General features: G+C 37.2%; 3 protein-coding genes and 2 long non-coding RNA genes across 6 annotated transcripts; 3 read left to right on the forward strand and 2 right to left on the reverse strand.

Annotated features, from left to right (window-relative positions):
* The first annotated feature begins 238 nt into the window (after positions 1–238).
* Positions 239–6936, forward strand: LOC105123097 (phosphate transporter PHO1 homolog 1-like). 2 transcript variants are annotated; one of them, XR_841799.1, is made up of 15 exons: positions 239–900; positions 989–1292; positions 1778–2183; positions 2312–2360; positions 2468–2539; positions 2800–2929; positions 3661–3781; positions 3872–4121; positions 4237–4341; positions 4460–4504; positions 4627–4779; positions 4966–5244; positions 5670–5806; positions 5928–6095; positions 6238–6936. XR_841799.1 is itself a non-coding variant. In XM_011022582.1 (15 exons), the coding sequence occupies exons 1-14, from the start codon at positions 664–666 to the stop codon at positions 6016–6018; spliced, it is 2379 nt and encodes a 792-aa protein (XP_011020884.1). In that variant the 5' UTR covers positions 239–663; the 3' UTR covers positions 6019–6065; positions 6103–6203. The 2 variants fall into 2 exon arrangements, 1 of the variants encoding a protein (XP_011020884.1); XM_011022582.1 differs by lacking the exon at positions 6238–6936 and adding an exon at positions 6103–6203 and having other exon boundaries at positions 5928–6065.
* Positions 6937–7811: 875 nt separating this feature from the next.
* LOC105123106 (uncharacterized) lies at positions 7812–9417 on the forward strand. The gene is made up of 3 exons (XR_841800.1): positions 7812–7992; positions 8110–8234; positions 8577–9417. It is a non-coding gene; the product is annotated as an uncharacterized LOC105123106 (long non-coding RNA).
* Positions 9418–9503: 86 nt separating this feature from the next.
* On the reverse strand, positions 9504–10952 carry LOC105123114 (lysine-rich arabinogalactan protein 19-like). Its single transcript, XM_011022614.1, has 2 exons — positions 9844–10952; positions 9504–9712 (listed from the first exon to the last, which is right to left on the reverse strand). Exons 1-2 carry the CDS (start codon positions 10531–10533, stop codon positions 9608–9610), a joined length of 795 nt encoding a protein of 264 aa, XP_011020916.1. The 5' UTR covers positions 10534–10952; the 3' UTR covers positions 9504–9607.
* On the forward strand, positions 10884–11357 carry LOC105123110 (uncharacterized). The gene is made up of 2 exons (XR_841802.1): positions 10884–10975; positions 11087–11357. It is a non-coding gene; the product is annotated as an uncharacterized LOC105123110 (long non-coding RNA).
* A 663-nt stretch (positions 11358–12020) lies between these two features.
* On the reverse strand, positions 12021–17601 carry LOC105123125 (tRNA(adenine(34)) deaminase, chloroplastic-like). The gene is made up of 4 exons (XM_011022626.1): positions 13732–17601; positions 13562–13649; positions 13129–13256; positions 12021–12433 (listed from the first exon to the last, which is right to left on the reverse strand). The coding sequence occupies exons 1-4, from the start codon at positions 17346–17348 to the stop codon at positions 12160–12162; spliced, it is 4107 nt and encodes a 1368-aa protein (XP_011020928.1). The 5' UTR covers positions 17349–17601; the 3' UTR covers positions 12021–12159.
* Between the last annotated feature and the right edge of the window lie 1535 nt (positions 17602–19136).

Raw genomic sequence — 19136 nt, forward strand, 5'->3', positions numbered from 1 at the left:
TTGTGTTTTAAAATAATTAATATATATATATATATATAAAGGGCGAATGAGCATATAAATAGATAGAATAAACACCGAGAGAATATCGTATACATCCACGGACACACCGGCAGCATACATGTACATGTATATTTAGGAGGACTCCACCATACTTAAGAGCTAAAAATCTTATATAGAAATGAATAAAAATAAATGTACTTACTGTCCAAAATATTACTCGGTCATGCAATTGCAGGAAGCTCCCCTTTTATGTTTGAAATGTGAACGTCCCCACTCTCATCCACTTTAAATTCCCAAGCCTTTCAAAACCTTCATGAGAACATGTTGGCAGAGAAGCCATCACATCCGGTGGCGGTTTGATGATTTTCCGGCGAATCTTGGCCACTATAACTTTCAAGTGGACGAAGCATAGAATTATTAGTACAACTGCAAAGGATATTTTAGAATGTGCTGTCGAGCATCGGTACGAGCACGTCAATCATATTCCTTCTTTTTTTTTTTTTCCCATCCCTTAAATAATGTGATTACGGGCTGCCATCAAACACATTCTCAAGTCTCAACAAAACTAGCTGCACAAAAAAACTTCACCTAGTTACAACCTCTTTCATTTCTTTTGTTTTCTCTAGGAAAACATAAGTGACAGGCTAGGGTGAGTTGTTGAGGATGGTGAAGTTTTCTAAGCAGTTTGAGGGTCAGCTTGTGCCTGAGTGGAAAGAGGCTTTTGTTGATTACTGGCAACTCAAGAAAGACCTCAAGAAAATCCATCTCCTTAATAACAACAACAAGAACACCCTCATCAAGCACAGTCATCATAAATCTTTGTCTAGCAACATCCTTTCCTCTCTTAAGGGGGAGTTCTCTATATTTGGTCATCAACACAAGGACCATGAAGCCATTCATGTAGTCCTCTCTACCCCTAACATATACATGCATTACTTCTTTGATATACTTGACAAGAATTAATGTGATGAATATTGGTGTCTAACAGGTTCACAAGAAACTTGCATCTTCAGCTAGTAAAGGTGATATGTACGAGACAGAACTGGTTGAACAATTTGAGGATAGTGATGCTGCCAAAGAGTTTTTCTCATGCTTGGACTTGCAACTTAACAAAGTTAACCAGTTTTACAGGACTAAGGAGAAAGAGTTCTTGGATAGAGGGGATTGCTTGAAGAAACAAATGGATATTCTTGTTGAGCTCAAAGCTGCATTCAAACAACAGCGCGACAAAGCTGCTAATTCTGCTCAGGATTCCACTGAGGATGCCTCTATTGATTGCAGAATCTCTTGTGGTATAAATGACACATTCCAACTTTGGCTTGTGATGAGGATAGTCAATTTTTCAAACTTACGTCATTTAATTAAAGATAAAATATAATGTGACATTTTCTTATCCTCATTTAAATCTGCATATGCACTTACCATTAGGACTCGCATCCATATTTTTGCTCTCGTGACTCGGAAGATGATAGTTCATGCACAACACAAGTGCATTTGACACTTAATGTTTCAATTCCTATGTTGTTCGAAATATGGGCCATAAAAGATCAGTACTAGCAGAAAAGTACCCCCAGGCATCATAATCAAAATTTAGCATGTAGGAATTGTTAAACTTGTAAAACTGTAGCAGAGAAAAAAATATAGAAATAGCTTAATTAAGTGGGACTAGTATTAGCATTCACGTGCAAGAGTTTATTTTACTTTCTTTAACTTAAAATAATCTGATATCACTAAATTCATGATCTCTATTCTGTATCATTTTTTTTCTTGGCTGCAGAGGAAGATTCAGTGACAGACAGAATAGAACAAGAACAGATTCAGGACGAAAGCACAGATGGCTTGGAGAAAAATGAAGTCCTAGACTCCCCAAGATCAGAAGAGATGGGAAAATCAACAAGGATCATGAGAAGAGAGGTTAGCAAACTGAGGACACATTCGGGCCGTGTTTTCAATTGCCAAGGGAAGAATTTAAGGATAAACATTCCTCTAACAACACCTTCTCGTACTTTCTCGGCGATCAGTTACCTAGTTTGGGGAGATTTAGTTAGTCAGTCCTCCAAGAAATGCAACCCTGAAGGGAGCAAGCTGCATATCAACAAAACAAAGTTGCATCATGCAGAGAAGATGATCAAAGGAGGTTTCATAGAACTCTATAAAGGGTTGGGATATCTTGAAACTTACAGGTGTTTAATTGAAGGATTGCTTCTTTTTTTCAAGAAAAGGCAAAAAAAAAAAAGACACTACTGCGTTGTTGATATTTCATTTGGATATGGAGAAGCTTACTTGTCTGCAATTAATGATGTGGTTTCAGGAACTTGAACATGCTTGCTTTTATAAAGATTTTGAAGAAATTCGATAAAGTACATAAATGGGTTACCTTTTAAACCTCTTTTAACATTTCATTTTGGCCTGCATACATATCTAATGGCGAAGAGTTTTTCTGGGTTTTCTTTTTTCTTTTTTATAGGTAACTGAAAAACAAGTGCTTCCCATCTATCTAAAAGTTGTCGAAAGCTCCTATTTTAACAGTTCAGACAAGGTAAATTCCGAATCTTAAAAACTAATTAATGTTAAATATCTGGTCCCGTTATGTATAGCCAAGTTGCAGAAAAAAATATTATAGGATGTTTTCCGACAATGTCAAGTGGCCAATGATCTTGCTTCTCATGTCTGCACTGACGGGTAGTCCTTAGATTTGTGAAAATAGAACTTGGATATGCTTGTTTGTCACTTCAAATTTTGTGGCCAAAATGTTTTTGTGAATCTGTTAGTCTTGCTCATTAGTCTCAGAAACGACAGGTAATGAACTTAGCAGATGAAGTTGAGGATCTATTTATCAAACATTTCGCTGAAGAAGACAGAAGAAAGGCCAGAAAATATCTTAAACCTCATCAACATACAGAATCACACTCTGTGACCTTTTTCATCGGTGAGTTTCTTAATAGTAAGTTTGACTGAATTAGTCTAAAACTAAAATTACGGGATAACATTTTTTAAGTTACCTTCCTTTTTTGATCAATCATATGGGTAAAGAGCTTTGTTCTTGTTCACTTTGTGACATGATACAGGGCTTAAAGAAACATAAATATGGACCCATCAGGCCACTGGGATTTCAAATGAAGGGCAGTGCCTGGTTCACTTTATTTGGGTGGATGATAAAGCATAGGTCCCATGTCATACCATTATCATCTTAGATACAAATTTGACCCGTACAAGTATCGAATATTATGAATACTATTAGCTCCTAAAAAAGACCACTATTTTTCCTTGAGCAATAAAAGCTATGGTGTATTTTGCGTGGACATTTTTGAATGAGCACCCAACACGCATATCAGGCATTATGACTCCCTTGATCTTCTATTGGATAGTTAAATTTCCTTCTTTGATCTGAAAAAATAAGAAATTATGATCCTTGCATTGCATAATATATCAGATACTGGTTTTCTGTGCGTACAAGCATAATGTTACTCTCGTCTTTTAAACTGGTTTGCACAGCTTTTACGCGATACCTTCCAACATACCTTGAATGCAAATTTAAATGAATTTTCTGAATCTAATTCGCATATTACCGCAACTTCTTCGACAGATAATAATGAGAATCCCATGTTCAATGAGTTTTAAATAGATGAAAATTAACCTCATGTGGGTGAAAATATTCAGGACTGTTCACCGGGAGCTTCATAGCCCTCCTTGTTGGTTATGTAATAATGGCTCGTATCACGGGGATGTACAGACAGCAACCAGATACAGCATACATGGAAACTGTCTATCCTGTGCTTAGGCAAGTTTCCTCAACTTACTCTCAATACCATGTTTGAAATTCCTAAAGAATGGTAGCTTACAGAAAAAAGGGGGACTTTGTCATTTGCAGCATGTTCAGCTTGATGTTCCTGCACTTCTTTTTGTATGGTTGCAACATTTTAATGTGGAGGAAATCCAGGATAAATTATAGCTTCATCTTTGAGCTGGCCCCCACAAAGGAGCTAAAGTACAGAGATGTATTCTTGATATGCACCACATCTATGACTGCTGTGGTGGGAGTCATGTTTATTCATTTGTCACTTCTTACGAAACGACATTCGTATTCCCAAGTTCAAGCCATCCCAGGCCTTCTATTATTGGTAATTTGTTGATTGAAAATCTGATAGAGTTTATCCACTATAAGTAAATTCTTTTGTTTTGAGTCCAATTCTTGGTTTTGTCAATTACTAAAATTTGTCACTGCTTTATGCGCAGAGCTTCCTGTTATTGCTCGTGTGCCCCTTCAACATTTGCTACCGATCAAGTCGTTACAGCTTCCTTTGTGTGATAAGGAACATCATTCTATCACCTCTCTACAAGGTAAACATTCTACGAAAGTCTCAAGCAGCCTTCACTTGAAATTTTCATTTGGTTCCTGTGCTGAAACGAATTTTAACCAAATCATCTATTTAACTGCTTCTAATTTTTATCTCCGCAGGTTGTCATGCTGGACTTCTTCATGGCTGACCAGCTTTGTAGTCAGGTTGGTTTCCGTGCTAAATGAAGGCTCCTTGTTGCAAAAGAATATTGAACCTTAATTAACATTTCAGTACTGGAAGTCAAAATGTACTGACTGCTTCACTGATGTAATTTGTAATTGAACAGGTGCCAATGCTTCGGAACCTTGAGTATGTGGCATGCTATTATTTAACCGGGAGCTACAAAACTCAGGACTTTGGCTACTGCATGAGGGCTAAGCATTACCGTGATCTTGCTTATGCAGTATCCTTTATACCCTATTACTGGAGAGCAATGCAGGTACAGTATAAAGAAATCTGCTCGTCTTCCTCAAAAAAGAAAAAGAAAGGAAAGAAAGGAAAAGAAAAGCTCTCCAGCCCCTTGATTAAGTGCCAATCACTTGCTTGCTTATAGTTCAGTTTATCATTTTTAAACAATATAACTGTATCTGATTGATACTTTCTTATGCTTAATTCGTCGGTGCAGTGTGCTAGGCGATGGTTTGACGAAGGACAGATAAATCACCTTGTCAATCTAGGCAAATATGTATCAGCAATGTTAGCTGCAGGAGCCAAAGTGGCCTATGAGAGAGAAAAGAGTGTAGGATGGCTGTGCCTTGTCGTAGTTATCTCAAGCGCTGCAACAATTTACCAATTGTATTGGGACTTCGTAATGGATTGGGGTTTACTCCAAATGAATTCCAAGAATCCCTGGCTAAGGAATGAATTAGTGCTTCGTCGAAAGTTCATTTACTACTTCTCCATGGTACCTGTTAAAATCCCCTTAATCACTCTCTTTTTAAGTGGAATGACACCAGTTCCGATTAGGAATTTAACTGCCAGCAAAGCTAGAATCTTTCACGGATATTGGTACCAAACAAGTATTCTGATTTCTGATTAGACATCCAACTTGCCCATTTTCATTTTAGTTATAAGATGATCAAGATAAGATGTTCTTAGAAAGAGCACAACGAACATATTCATATCGCAAGTACTGATGGTAGCATTTTACTAAGAAAGTACGATTCCTATCCAATATCAGCCAGGCTGGTACTAGTTAGGCAAGTAAAGAGAACTAGATTTCTGAAATAAGCACACAACAGACGCAGATTGGATTTCCTTTCAAGTTGCAGGTTTAAGTCTTTTGAATTTTAAGTATATTCTAAATCAAACTTTGGACGTTTCTTGCAGGGATTGAACCTTGTTCTCAGGCTTGCTTGGCTACAAACTGTTCTCCATTCAAATTTTGAACATGTTGATTATAGAGTAACGGGACTGTTTTTAGCTTCCCTTGAAGTCATCAGGAGAGGACAGTGGAATTTTTACAGGTAAAACGTTGTCTGAAATTGGATATAGCCATTTGTGAATATGATCATGATAAACTCATTTTAAATTTTTCCTGACATTTCATTAGGTCTTATAAAGTGCAAATTTGTTTTGATGGTCCAGGTTGGAGAATGAGCATCTAAATAATGCTGGCAAGTATAGAGCAGTCAAGACGGTGCCACTTCCTTTTCATGAAGTGGATGAAGAAGACTGATGGCTAATGTCTGACGATGGTCACTGGCGGCAGTTGCTTTCAGAATTCGATTCCGATTTGCTGCAGGGATAGAGAAGGTTCATAGTTGTCCTTGTACCGGTTGTAGCAAGACATCAACTTGGACATAATTGTTCCAGGGATAAAGAAGGTTCATAGTTGTCCTTGTACCGGTTGTAGCAAGACATCAACTTGGACATAATTGTTCCAGGGATAAAGAAGGTTCATAGTTGTCCTTGTACCGGTTGTAGCAAGACATCAACTTGGACATAATTGTTCCAGGGATAAAGAAGGTTCATAGTTGTCCTTGTACCGGTTGTAGCAAGACATCAACTTGGACATAATTGTTCCAGGGATAAAGAAGGTTCATAGTTGTCCTTGTACCGGTTGTAGCAAGACATCAACTTGGACATAATTGTTCCAGGGATAAAGAAGGTTCATAGTTGTCCTTGTACCGGTTGTAGCAAGACATCAACTTGGACATAATTGTTCCAGGGATAAAGAAGGTTCATAGTTGTCCTTGTACCGGTTGTAGCAAGACATCAACTTGGACATAATTGTTCCAGGGATAAAGAAGGTTCATAGTTGTCCTTGTACCGGTTGTAGCAAGACATCAACTTGGACATAATTGTTCCAGGGATAAAGAAGGTTCATAGTTGTCCTTGTACCGGTTGTAGCAAGACATCAACTTGGACATAATTGTTCCAGGGATAGAGAAGGTTCATAGTTGTGTACAGGATTTTCTTCAAGGAAAAGAAAATCATGCACAGATCACCTACCCGAATTTCTTGTTACTCATTCTTGTCAATACTTTCCTTGCCTTCTATCTAGGTCCTGCAAAACACTGGACTGTGTTGAGAAGGAATTTTTTATATCCAAAACTGAAGTAATTTCTTGTTCAATATATCTTTCTTTCTTTCCTTTGTTTGTTCCTGGAGTAATTGATAGCTACTCCACCAAGTCATCTGGGGTGCTTTCCACTGTTCATCACAACCGGCAGAAAATTTGCAGTAATTCTGCAAAACCTTCAGCTAAAAATAAGCCATGTTTAGCATGAAATTGTAACATTACACTGAGACTGGTGAATTCAATGACAGAATAAGATCGTTATGGAATGAGAGGGACTACAGATTGATTTCATTTATAACTTAGCAAACATCATTCCGACAAATAAGATTCAAGGTTTAAACAAGAAGTGGCCGGCACACACAATCCCAATCATAAACTATAGTACGCACCTGGGAGTGCTCATCAATTGAAAAGTACAAGTTTCCTAACATTTTCCTTCTTTCTTTCTTCTTCTTCTTCTTCTTCTTCTTCTTGTTTTTTTTTGATGATTTTTTTTTGTCTGCAAAAAATCTTCCATCCACTTTCAATACCAAACACAAGTTATCTCGTAACATTTTTTTTTTTCGTTTGTTTTAATGTGTTCTTTGAATACTCCAGGCATTCAAACGCCGATCTTAAATTCAGATTTGATGGGATTTTAAACAGGTAATGGGCATTCCTCTTATAACTCCGAATCCCGAAAGCTTGAAGGGAAATAAACGAATTAACTACGCGCAATCCATCCATTGCTCTCTCCTCTAATCCTTCAAACCGACATGTCATACACGAATTATCCGCTCCCGGTAAAAATGTATAAATGGGGAGTCGCGGTGCAGCAATATTTTTTTCGAATAATTTTTTAAGTTTTAAATTATTTATTTTTATTGTTTTAATATGATAATTTTAAAACAATAATAAAAAGTTATTATTTTAATATATTTTGAAATAAAAAACAGAAAAACAAACCACATGCTCAGCATCGTATCAGAATTCAAGATATCAACCGCCATGGCTGCTGCTACCCCCTTGCAATGCAGTTTCTCTCCCGCCATAACTTGTCTGAAATCAAATCTCAAACTCAAACACATTAATTCACTTCTCTGCCCTGACTTTTTACAGACCCATTTGTTTCTCCAACACAAACGCCAGGTCACACTCTCTTACTAAAGTCTCTCCAAATGTTCGAACTTTACTACTATTAAACTCTTAAAAATCAAATCTATCTTAACTCTTACATGTTTTTTGTCTGCTTTCCTTTTTGGGCAGGTTGAGAATGTCTCAAAACAAAAGCAGCATTACCTAAACTGTCGCATTGGTTAGTTGTGGTTTCTGGGTTAGTGGATGGCAATTCTGAGATATACCCAGAAGCAGGATCAAGTGATTTGAATGAGGTATGTGGTTTTTGGTTATTTGATTTTAGCTTCATTTAAAAAAAAAAAAATTGGTTCTCTATATAGGTGTTGGTTGCTATTAGTTTTGATAGATTTGTGTTTAAGTTAGGAACAAAATTTGGTTTTTTTTTTTTTCAGTTGATGAATAACTGTGGTCTTGATGTTGAATTACCCATTTTCTGTTTCTCTGTCTTCCTTGATTTTCTTGCATGTAAATTCATGTTAAGAGGGAATCGATTTTACTTACAAGTAATCTGCATTAGTTTGATGCTTTAACCAAAAACGAAGAGGAAACAGAAATTTCTTAGCTGTGTTTTTGTTCTCCCCCTCATATTCTTTTAGGAGGGTGCAGCCATTGACATAAAACTGCCAAGGAGTTTGCTTGTGCAATTTACTTGTAATCAATGTGGCGAGAGGTGTCAGAGGCTCACTAATCGTTTAGTCTACGAACAGGGACTTGTTTTTGTGCATGTACTCATCTGTTCTAATGGGCTGTTAGAATGACAATTTGTTGCAATATCTTTCTTACCAGTAAGCATTTATCCTGTTATATTAAAGGCCAGCAATGCACTGTCCTTTTGACTTAAAAAGGAAAAGGAAAAAAGAGGATTCAGAATTGATTTTTTATTGGGAAAGTATAATCTGAAACTTCCAATAACAAGCCATTTATGTTTTATGTTCAAACTGAATGCTCCCTAAAGAAATGATACGAGTCAATAGAAATATAAAGAACCTCAAAAGTAATATGAAGCACTAGAAGAAAATTAAAAGCCCATCACTTTTCCATAAGGAAATGTTGTTAATGTTATTAATGATCAACATGTTTTCAAAATTTTCTTAATAAAAATTAACTTAAATATCCATAAGATGTTTCTCAATAACTGTTGGAATAATTGGAGCATATGTGTTTGCCAGGTAACTTATTTAGTATTTTGCATGAGGTTGTTTCCCAAATAACTATATTTATTTGTTCATGGGATTGAACATGGTTGATTCACAAGTTCCTTTCTGCCCAGAGAATTTTTTCAGGAGTGCTATTTTCTTCTTACTTGCTTTTTGGGAAGTTTGCAGAACCTTAATTTGTCCTAGAACATGATAGATACTCTTCAGGGAAGAACAGTTTCTGATGCAAAACTGTGCAACTGAAATTGATTGCTTTTGTGTTTTTATGTTGAAGAGTTACAACATTTTTGTCCATGGAAATTTTCGTATGCTCCTCGTATTATTACTGTTTTCTTGTTTTTAGAACTATGAAGTAAATTTCTTGGCTTGCCTTTATAATACCTGTAATCTGAATTTCACACTGGTCTTGTTTGTACATATAAAATAATCTCTTGCCATCATAAATATAATTTAATGGCTTGGTAACATTTCTAGAAACTGTAGCCTGTAACGACCAGCAAATAGGCAATAGCTAAAACAGTCCTTGTTAACATTCCGGCCCTTCCTTCATGGTGATACAATGAATTTCCTCCATTCTGCAGGTCAGAAAAGGCAGGTTACATAATTTAGAACAATTTGAGACAAATTTCTATCATTTCTGGAATGGAAATATTAGCGAATTCAGTTAGTGGTTTAGAATGAAAAAAAAAATTGTTTGAAAACATACTGGATTTGGGGATGGTGCAGGAGCTGTGTCCTCAGATACTGTTGTCACTGTAGGTGGGGCTGGGGGGCTGGGGGGATTTGGTGTTGGAGCTGGTGCATGATGATGCCTCTTGTGCTTGTGCTTGTGTTTTCTTTTCTTCTTGTGCTTATGAGGAGCTGGAGCTGGTGATGGGGCTGGTGGTGGAATAGCTGGTGCTGGTGCTGGAGTGGCTGGTGCTGGTGATGGAGTGGCTGGTGATGGTGCTGGTGTTGCTGGTGCTGGTGCAGGTGCAGGTACTTCCTTAGCTGGTGATGGTGCTGGTGTCTCTTTTGCAGGGGCTGGTGCTGGAGCTGGAGACACTTGTGGTGGTGGTAAAGAAGGTGGTGGTGTAGCAGGTGATGGTGGCAGTGCTGGTGTTTGTATTGGAGCTGCGGTTGGAGGACTTTGCAGTGGTTGTGGAGGTGGAACTATTGGGCTGGTAGCTGGTGCTACTTTAGGAGACGGTGGTGATATAGGAGTGGTTGCAGGTGGGAGTGTCATTGCACTTACTGGTGATTGTGCTGGTGTGGTTGAAGGTGGAGGCGTATTGGTTGTAGGTGCAGGTGTAGCGGGTGAAGTTGTTGATGGTGATGCTGCTGGTGTTTGGGCATTGGTAATAGCTAATGGGAAACTCAGACAAGTCACGATGAGAGCCCAAAGCACCAAAGCCATTTTGTTGTGATGAGAAGTTACAGGAAGTAATATGTTATATAGAGTTGTGGGAAATAGGTTTTTAATTTTAATAAATGTTTGGTGGAATGTTAAGAGGGGGAGATGTAGTCTTTATTTGAATGCTACATCCCTTCCAATGATTGGGAATGATGTCTTTCACGGCCAGGTCTGCATTTAGCTGGTCGCATCAGTCAGATTTGGGGCCAAAAATATAGTAATCTGTAGAAAGATTTACTGCTTTCAAGTTTTAGGTATATTGGTAACGCTGCTGCTGATATGATTGTCAATAGTTGTGCTGTATTTGATTTTTGGTAGTGCATCAATCAGCAGCCAAAGAGACTCGTGTAGTCGATCTGTTATGCAGTTTGAACTCATCAAGAACCTTAGCACAAAGAGGGAAGGCTGAAGTTTCTTTTTCTTCACGGTGGGACCTCGTAATTAGGTAATATGTGTTTGCTTCAATAGAATCTTGAACCTAACAGAAATTTGAATCACGAATCACGAGTTTTTATGATCATAAGTAATTACCACGATCTTTTATTTGTTGTGCCAGAAATGTCTAGAAAAATGATGGGTTGGAAATGAGAGGGAGGAGATGCAGACGGCAAACTTGGCTAACCTTTCACCTATATAGGACGGACCATGATGTCGATCCTAACACAATCTTTACATTGGTAAGCAGTCACTGTCCAGTTCAAGGAAAGAGGGCAAGGTAGGGTGCCTTTTTCTGGTTTCTTTTTTGTTTCCCTCAGCTGAGGACGTCTTGCTGTTTAAGGACAAGAATTGCTGGTGATATTTCTCTCAAGGCATTGCATATTCTTTTATCCGTTAGAATTTGTAAAATTATAATCCAGTATACAATCCACGACTTCAGGCTACTTGTTGCAAGATTCTAGTAACCCTGTGGGGGATCTAACAATAAGGCTAAAAGTAAGCTTTTTCTTTTGGCAACGTGTTTTAAAAAAAAATTAAAATCTTTTATTTAAAATAATTTTTTTTTATATATTTTCAAATTGTTAATATGCTAATATTAAAAATAATTTTTAAAAAAATAAAAAATATTATTTTAATATATTTTTAAATAAAAATATTTTAAATCGTGTTACATAATCTCAAACAAATAAACAAACAGACAGACGCAGACAGACGCAAATAGCAAACAACTTCCATGAATTATGGCTAAATCTTGGACAGATAGTTTTGCTGCAAACCTGGTGAAATTCACCAGTCTTCGGCAAAGAACCCCCCATTTTTCCATTAAAAAATAAAAAGGAAAAAAAAGAGAGAGAACCCGCAAATTCAGAATTTCGACTGGATGCTCCAGTTACAATAAATAAAAACTCGTGAGATTACAGTGGTTTTCCATGGTGACAGTCGTTCCATGATAATTGCTACTGCAGGCCCACGAGGAAACAATGTATCAGGGAAACTAGGGTAATTTCCAATCTTTCCAATCTACAAGGTTTTATTCCAAGTCGTATTTTTCACCTTCAAAGGCAATATGAAGTTCGTGGATTTCATATTCTCATAAAGACGTCAATAATCCATTCAATTTGATCGACAAGAAACTACTGTTTTTTAGCAGAGTTTTATTTAACGTACAAGGACTCGGTGTTCTATCATCTCTTACAAACAGAACATGGCATGGAAGAAACCATGCATCTTATCAAGGATTTTCAATTGAGGATTTGTTATGGGAAGACACGAAGGCTGAGGAGGGGAATCTTCTTTCTTCTCCTTTTTCCTTCTCCTAAGCTGGAAGAACTGCTGCATTACATCTGCACACTCAGATTCCAATATTCCTCGCCGAATTGTCATCTTTGGATGGAAAGGATGGACGGGAGCAGCTGGCTTGTTAGATAGTTCTGCGCCATTTTCTTCTCCCGCATCAGGAAAAAGCCTGCAAAAATTGTACACGTGAAGATTTTTGGTTGAGTCTGCTGAAGGTCTAATAAAGTTGAATCTAACTGGTTTGCGAATGGTGGCTTGTTCTAAGTCTCTGGGCCCTAAATCCCATTCTAGCACAGATTGTATGCTTTGCTTGGTAACTGGAACGAGTAAAATTCATATAATATCACCAGCCATTTCAGTTAAACTGGGAGAATGGCCATAGAAACCAATTAATCATCTTCTTTCCAATTAAAAAAAAAATAGCAAAAGCAATAGGAAATAAAAGACTGATTTTAGTAAGGGCGAAGCTTGTGCTCTATTAATCATGTTTTGATCCACATACGCATTATGAGCGCTATTAGCATTGATGACATTGATACAGAAACGGGGAAACCATTCACAAGGAAGAAAACGTGGCACATGTAACATGTATCTCAATCTTAGTACATTGTAATGGCAAGGCAATTTGAACACTTTTCCCATTGGGGTGCATAATGTATGGTCAGATCACTTTAATAACAGGTCTCTCAGCAGGAAAGGACCAAATAATGCATTTTTTTTTTTTTTATGGAATGAATATGGCACTACTGATATTTAACAAGAACAATTTAAAGAAAATGGCTTTGAATTTTTTCCTTAAATAATAATTGCTGTACAAAAGACCAGTCTCCCATTATAATGAGACTTCATGGAAGAAGTGCTTACCTAATCCAGCTTCCATCAGCTCCAAGAAGTTTATTGGGAGCTCCCCATACAAGAGTTTTTATTCTTGCTTGAAGTATTGCTCCAGCACACATAGGACACGGTTCAAGTGTTATATAAAGTGTAGTCTCCTGCGAATCAAATCATTAAACATCATTGAGCACCTGCTGTGCATATCAGCCAACTTAGAGACAGTTCCTTGAGAAGTGATTTGCACTTTGAAACTCGGCTTTCAATTGATATAGATAAGAATGCCTTTTTATCTGTTCCTTTCATATGTAAAAGCTCGTCAATGAGTAAGTTAAAATGGTTTGATAACTATAAAAACTAGTTGAGAGTGAATCCATTAACTATCAATTATTGTCTCCGTAAGATGTTGACTATTTCAACAAGAACGAAGGGAATATATAAAGTTCTCAAAAAATGGAGAAAGTACCGAAAGCCTCCATGTCCGGAGTTGGCTTGATGCTTCCCGTATACAAATCATTTCTGCATGGGCAGTGGAGTCTCGTAACTCCTCCACTCTGAAATATAAATCTCCACATAAAAAACCCAAAAAAGAGTCAGCACAATATAAGGTTTTATTCACTAGTGCATACAACTTACAGGTTGTGTCCACGAGCAATAATCCTCCCATGATGCACCAACACGGCCCCAACAGGCACCTCCCAAGAATCAGCAGCCTTCTTGGCTTCTAGCAGCGCTTCTCTCATAAACATTTCATCAGTTTTCCGCAGCTCACTTTCACGTAAATAGGCCTCTTCCCATTCATCAAATCTGTCTCTCTCAACTTGCTTGTTTCGCTGAAGCCTCCTTTGTTTTGACTCCACACCCTTCCCCTCAGAGCCTGATACTCTAATTAACATTTCACTATCAGGTCGTTCCATTGAACCACTAACAGAGACATTAGTTTTAGCAGTACCAGGACTTTCTTCCACAATGGGATCACTTGTGCTAGTAGAAGGCAATAAAACTAGTGATGATTCCTCTACTTCCGTGCTAGATGTAGCAACTTGAAAATCGTTCCCATCTTGACTCCAGCCAAGATTCTCCTCTTCAGAAGGTGTGGAAAAGCCTTTTGATGTGGACTCGCTTTTTAACATAATTGGCGGGGATGAAGTGTATACGTCAAGCTGTCTTGTTATGTTCTTTGATACAAATGTGTCAGATGCTTTTGCCTGATCTTGACTAAAAGTGTTTGTTGGTTGCAGCTGGTGAGAAGAGGCAGCTTCCTTAGGCATGCTTTCCCTTTCCCTTTTCACGTTCTCATCACTGTTTTCACCAGGTTCGTGGCCAGAAAACCATGCCTCACTAGTAACAGAATCATTTGGCGAACTCTTTCCACCTGATCTCCAAGCTGATTTAGGAGTTTCAGCATGTGAACCCCAGCGCATTCTTACAATATTCGAAATGATGTTCCAAAAGGACCTTCCAGTTCTCCTAACAACACCACTCTCAGTTTCTGTGCTACCTGCTGGTGCTTCTGTCTCTGTAGGCTCCTGAATAGATGGATCTGTCACATGCCACATTTCATCTGAGGGACCCTTCTCTCTGGAGCCCCCAGATGATTGCCTTGAGTCCTGCCTCATAAACTGTAAGTCTTCAGAATCATATTGACCTGAACTCTTTTGCCTCGGCTTCTCAGCTTCATATGCCAACTTTGTATCAGAACCTGTCTTCTCCTTTTGGATTTCAGAAGCCAATACTTCATGCCTAGCCTTCTCAACAAACTCCCCAACAAACTGCATTGATGATTCCTCTAAACGTTGAGTTGAACCAAGAGCATCTCCAGTTAAGATAAGACTTGAAGGCTCCCTGTAAATCTCATCTTTCTCATTTTTACCATATGTTTCCTGCTGGAAAACTGGAGTTCTCCCTCCAGAAATTATATATAGAGCACTTGTGCCCCTTCCTGAAGTTCCTCTGGAAATCTCTTGGTTTGCATTCTTACTTGGTGGATTAACACGTGCTGTACCTCGAGCTAACAATTGAGGTGGGGGAGGCATCATTATTGCATGTGAAGTTCTTTGATTGCCCTCCCCCACATCAACTTGTTGAATTCCCAATTGAGAAACCATATTAGCAGATGCTTGAGAATCTAAGGCAGCCTCCTGTGAGGTTCTTTCATTGCGCCTTGATTCATAAGTAGGCCTCCAAACCTCATTTCTAGATTTGAATTGAGTGACATTTTCCTCAATTTTATCAGCCCTCTCTCTTGTTTCTCGAATGGATTCCACAGCTGATGTTGATTCACTTTCCTGATCAACAATTCTCTTTCCAGAAGTTCCACCAAAATTGGTGACTGTTTTCATATCACTTGCATGGACCAGTGATGCACCAGTGACATTCAGAGAGATATCGGTGACATCTCCAGATCCTTTTCTGGTTTCAGTTCCCTGAAGAGCTTTTTGATCTGTTTGAGGCTGGTGCTCTTTTGTGTCTGTACCTGAACTAGAAACAACACTCTCACGTCCCTCCTGCTTCTTAATTCTAGTTTCTGATTGTAAAATCAAAGTGTTTTTGCTACTACTGTCATGAACTTCTGATATTTTAGATAACTGTTGTGAACACCTTGATTGAACTTCTCTTCTTGTCTTCCCGCCCATTTGGAATTGTTGCTCATTTGTCTCATAAAATGACCCTAGAGCTCTATCTTCTTCCAGAATATTCATTCTAGGCTCGGATTGCCTCTGCCAATTTGAAACTCTTTCAGTTCTGACATTCTCAAGGGTTGATGTGTCGATGCGTTGGTGAGTGTTTCTTTTTATATTGTTTTCTGCAGCAGTTTCACCTGCTTCTTCATAACGTTCATCCCTTCCTTCCCAAACCAAATTCACATCTACCAGGTTTTCTTCTCTACCACTGAACCGCTTTTGGGATTGGGAAGTTGTTTCGACATTTGTTCCACTGCTCTCCAGTTTATTAGTAATTTCCTGGTCATTTCTTCTGAATTCAGATTGCTCTTTCACATGATCACCCATCTGACCATATTGCTTTCTTGTTCCTTTCTTCAAATTAACTGCCAAGCTTTTCTCTTCCTCGTCATCAATTTGCCTATGAGAACCTGATACATTCTTGTAATCACTTTCAGTGGTTCTTGCCATTCTTGATTGCATTTGTAAGGATTCTCTTCCTGATCGTGTCTCTTCAATCTCAGAAAGTTTCTTCTCAGATTTCTTCCTCAAATTCCACTCAACACCAGTCCTTCTTGTACTAGTTCCTGCTTCCAAAACCTCCCCCTTCCACTCTGTGCCATCTCTATGCCTCTTAAACTCTTCTACAACTTGCCCCTCTAATCTACCCTCTCCACTTCTTAACTCCTCCTTGTATCCATGCGATGATTCTTTGAGACAATCAACATGTTCATCCTGAGCTTCCATGTCGCTCTCAAAATCTTCAGCAGAAGAAAGTGAGTAATATGATGAAACACTAGAGCTCCCTCTCTTTCCCCTGAAATTCTCCCCCTCTAAAACTGTTTTCTTTTCTCCCCTGTCTTCACTCCCTTCCTTCCTTGTAAACTCTTCCTTCCTCAACTCAACATTAGCTAACCCAAATTTACATTTCGTATCACTCTCCAAAGAACTACGCCCAACATGCTTCCTCCTCCTCCCCTTGTGATCTCCACCACTGTAATTTCCTCTCTTCTCCATTCCCACTCTCTTTGACAGGCCCTGATTTCTCTCCCCATCACCTAAACACTCTTCACTCATTTCCTCACTCAGCAAACTAATTATGGCCTCCACATCATCAATCCCACTAAAACATCGCCTTTCGTGCAGCCTTACCCCCCGAGACCCACCCACCCTTCTCCTAACAACCCTCTCACTCTCTTTCTTCTCCTTAAAAGAGCAAGAATCCTCATAACAACCATGATCAAGACCATAAGCCGGAGACCGGTAATAATACCTATCCCTCCCACCCAAGATCAACCTTCTAGAAGGCGGACATTGAATAATAGTAGATTGTCTAAATCCAAAAAACAAACCTGGGTTTATTGGCACTCTACGTATAGTACTAGTAGTAGAAAATGATGATGATGATGCAGAACAAGAACAACAACAACAACAAGAAGATTTATTACATGATGAAGAACAAGATTGTAATGAAAATGGGTTTCTTTCAAATCTTTCGTTTAATAAGTTAGAGTAGTCATTGAAAGAAAATGAAAGTGACCCTTTTGTTCCCACGGACAACAAAGTTGAGCTAATGTAAGTGTTATGCATATCGTTGGTCCACTGTTACAGAGAGAGGGAGGGGGCTTACCTTGATGGATTTTGTTAGGTTTTTGAAGCTAAAACTGGTGGTGAAATCATGTGGGATGTTCTGTTGGAACTGGTTTGGTGATTTGTACTTTTGTTTGACAAGATTTGGACCAGAATTTAGGATGAGAGAGAGAAAGAGCTAGTGGTTTCATTTTCCAAATCGGATGAGTTGACTCTCTCTGTGTTGGTTTAACTCGGTCGCCTTTAGAGATTGACACAAACTGGGCTGTGGGCTGCTGGCTTTCCAGGAAGGTGCACTTAAGCAAATATTAGTGGGCTTTATATAGAAGTTAATTGGGATCTGATCTATACAATTGGGCTTTCAAAGTCCAATAATCCAGCCCAATATATATAACGGAACTCTAGATACAAGTTAACCAAAAAGCTATTTATTTATTCATTAATGACTAATATTAAGTCAGAGTTTGGTGATGTCAAATCACGTATGGTGTCCGTACAGTAATTTTTAAAAAAATGCATGGTGCCTTTGGCTAATAAGAACCTTCAAAGTAAATTCCAGCTTAGAGCATTCAAATGGACACAATTCATTAATTATTTTATTCATTTGTTTGTGGGATACAACAAGCATGATCTGCTTCTCAACATTCGCTGCCAAACAAGACTCACTGTATCTGTGACTTTGTAGTATGATCACCTAGTTGCAACTCTTTGTTACCGTGATTTGGTTATGTATAGCATAACTTTTTTTAAATTGATTCAAGATTTAAGATTTAAGTCTTTTATTTAAAGAATATTCAATAAATATACTATGTATAAATTATTTTGACTTGTTTAGAAATAATTATTGATGAATTAACTTTTTGAATGGGAATTTTATAAATAAAAATCATCTTACATAAAATAGTTTTGCCAAGCATTTCAAATCCAGAATATTTAGGTTTTATAGTCAATTAAATTTAAGATAACATGAATCTAATCATTATAACAGATCCATAAAACTTAGACATTAATAAGTTTTAAAGTTACATGTCTGAGCATTTCAAATCCAGAATATTTAGGTTTTGTAGTTAATTAAATCTAAGATAACATGATCATTATAACAGATCCATAAAACTTAAACATTAATAAGTTTTAAAGTTACATGTCTGATTATAAATAATTCTCTATAATAAAAGTATTGAAGAAATAATAAATTATTATACATGTATTTATGGGTGTATATAAGATCTTTTAAAAAATCTATTATATTTATTATCTTATTGACAATATATAATAGATATTTATTTTTTGTTAATATTGTTGAAAGTAAAAAACTTTTCAATCATTTCCTTTCTTAAAAAAGATAGGGTTTAAAAAGTAATTTTACTTTTTAAACCATCAAGATAACAAGTTCGAAACTTTTTAAAAGTATTAATCAATTTATAATTCAAAAATAAATATTTTTGTTTCTTAAATCCAGAGTTTAATTATTATCTTAAATCATCTAATATCTTTCTCATAAATATATTAACTTTATTATCAAAAAGTTTTTAAATTCTCTAAATTATTTTTGCATGTTCCAGAGCTTTTATCACAAGCTTAAAGTTCTTAAGAAGAAATTTGAACTTCAAGCACTAAATAATTAACCATTCAATACACTAAATAATTTTTTTATTTACATATCTTAGATTTTAAAATATCATTAATTATAAAACTGAACCAATATTTTATTTAAAGCCTAGATTAATTTATACCATTTTTCTTTCTAGCGAAGTAGTTGTTTTAAGTATGTTTTACTAAATATATTTT

This window comes from Populus euphratica, unplaced genomic scaffold, assembly GCF_000495115.2.
Source record: "Populus euphratica unplaced genomic scaffold, PopEup_1.0 scaffold1.1, whole genome shotgun sequence".
Lineage (NCBI taxonomy): Eukaryota > Viridiplantae > Streptophyta > Magnoliopsida > Malpighiales > Salicaceae > Populus > Populus euphratica.

Bases quoted from the DNA above. Each gene is read 5' to 3' on its own strand.
- LOC105123097 (XM_011022582.1), top strand. From the start codon at position 664: ATGGTGAAGTTTTCTAAGCAGTTTGAGGGTCAGCTTGTGCCTGAGTGG. The intron at 3,782-3,871 runs GCAAGTTTCCTC...TGTCATTTGCAG, and splicing joins ACTGTCTATCCTGTGCTTAG to CATGTTCAGCTTGATGTTCC. The intron at 4,505-4,626 runs GTTGGTTTCCGT...GTAATTGAACAG, and splicing joins CTGACCAGCTTTGTAGTCAG to GTGCCAATGCTTCGGAACCT.
- LOC105123114 (XM_011022614.1), bottom strand. From the start codon at position 10,533: ATGGCTTTGGTGCTTTGGGCTCTCATCGTGACTTGTCTGAGTTTCCCA. The intron at 9,713-9,843 runs GTATGTTTTCAA...TCTGACCTGCAG, and splicing joins CTGCACCATCCCCAAATCCA to AATGGAGGAAATTCATTGTA.
- LOC105123125 (XM_011022626.1), bottom strand. From the start codon at position 17,348: ATGCATAACACTTACATTAGCTCAACTTTGTTGTCCGTGGGAACAAAA. The intron at 13,650-13,731 runs GTAAGTTGTATG...TTTATATTTCAG, and splicing joins ATTGCTCGTGGACACAACCT to AGTGGAGGAGTTACGAGACT. The intron at 12,434-13,128 runs GTAAGCACTTCT...CAATTTTTGCAG, and splicing joins GCTGATGGAAGCTGGATTAG to GCTTTTTCCTGATGCGGGAG.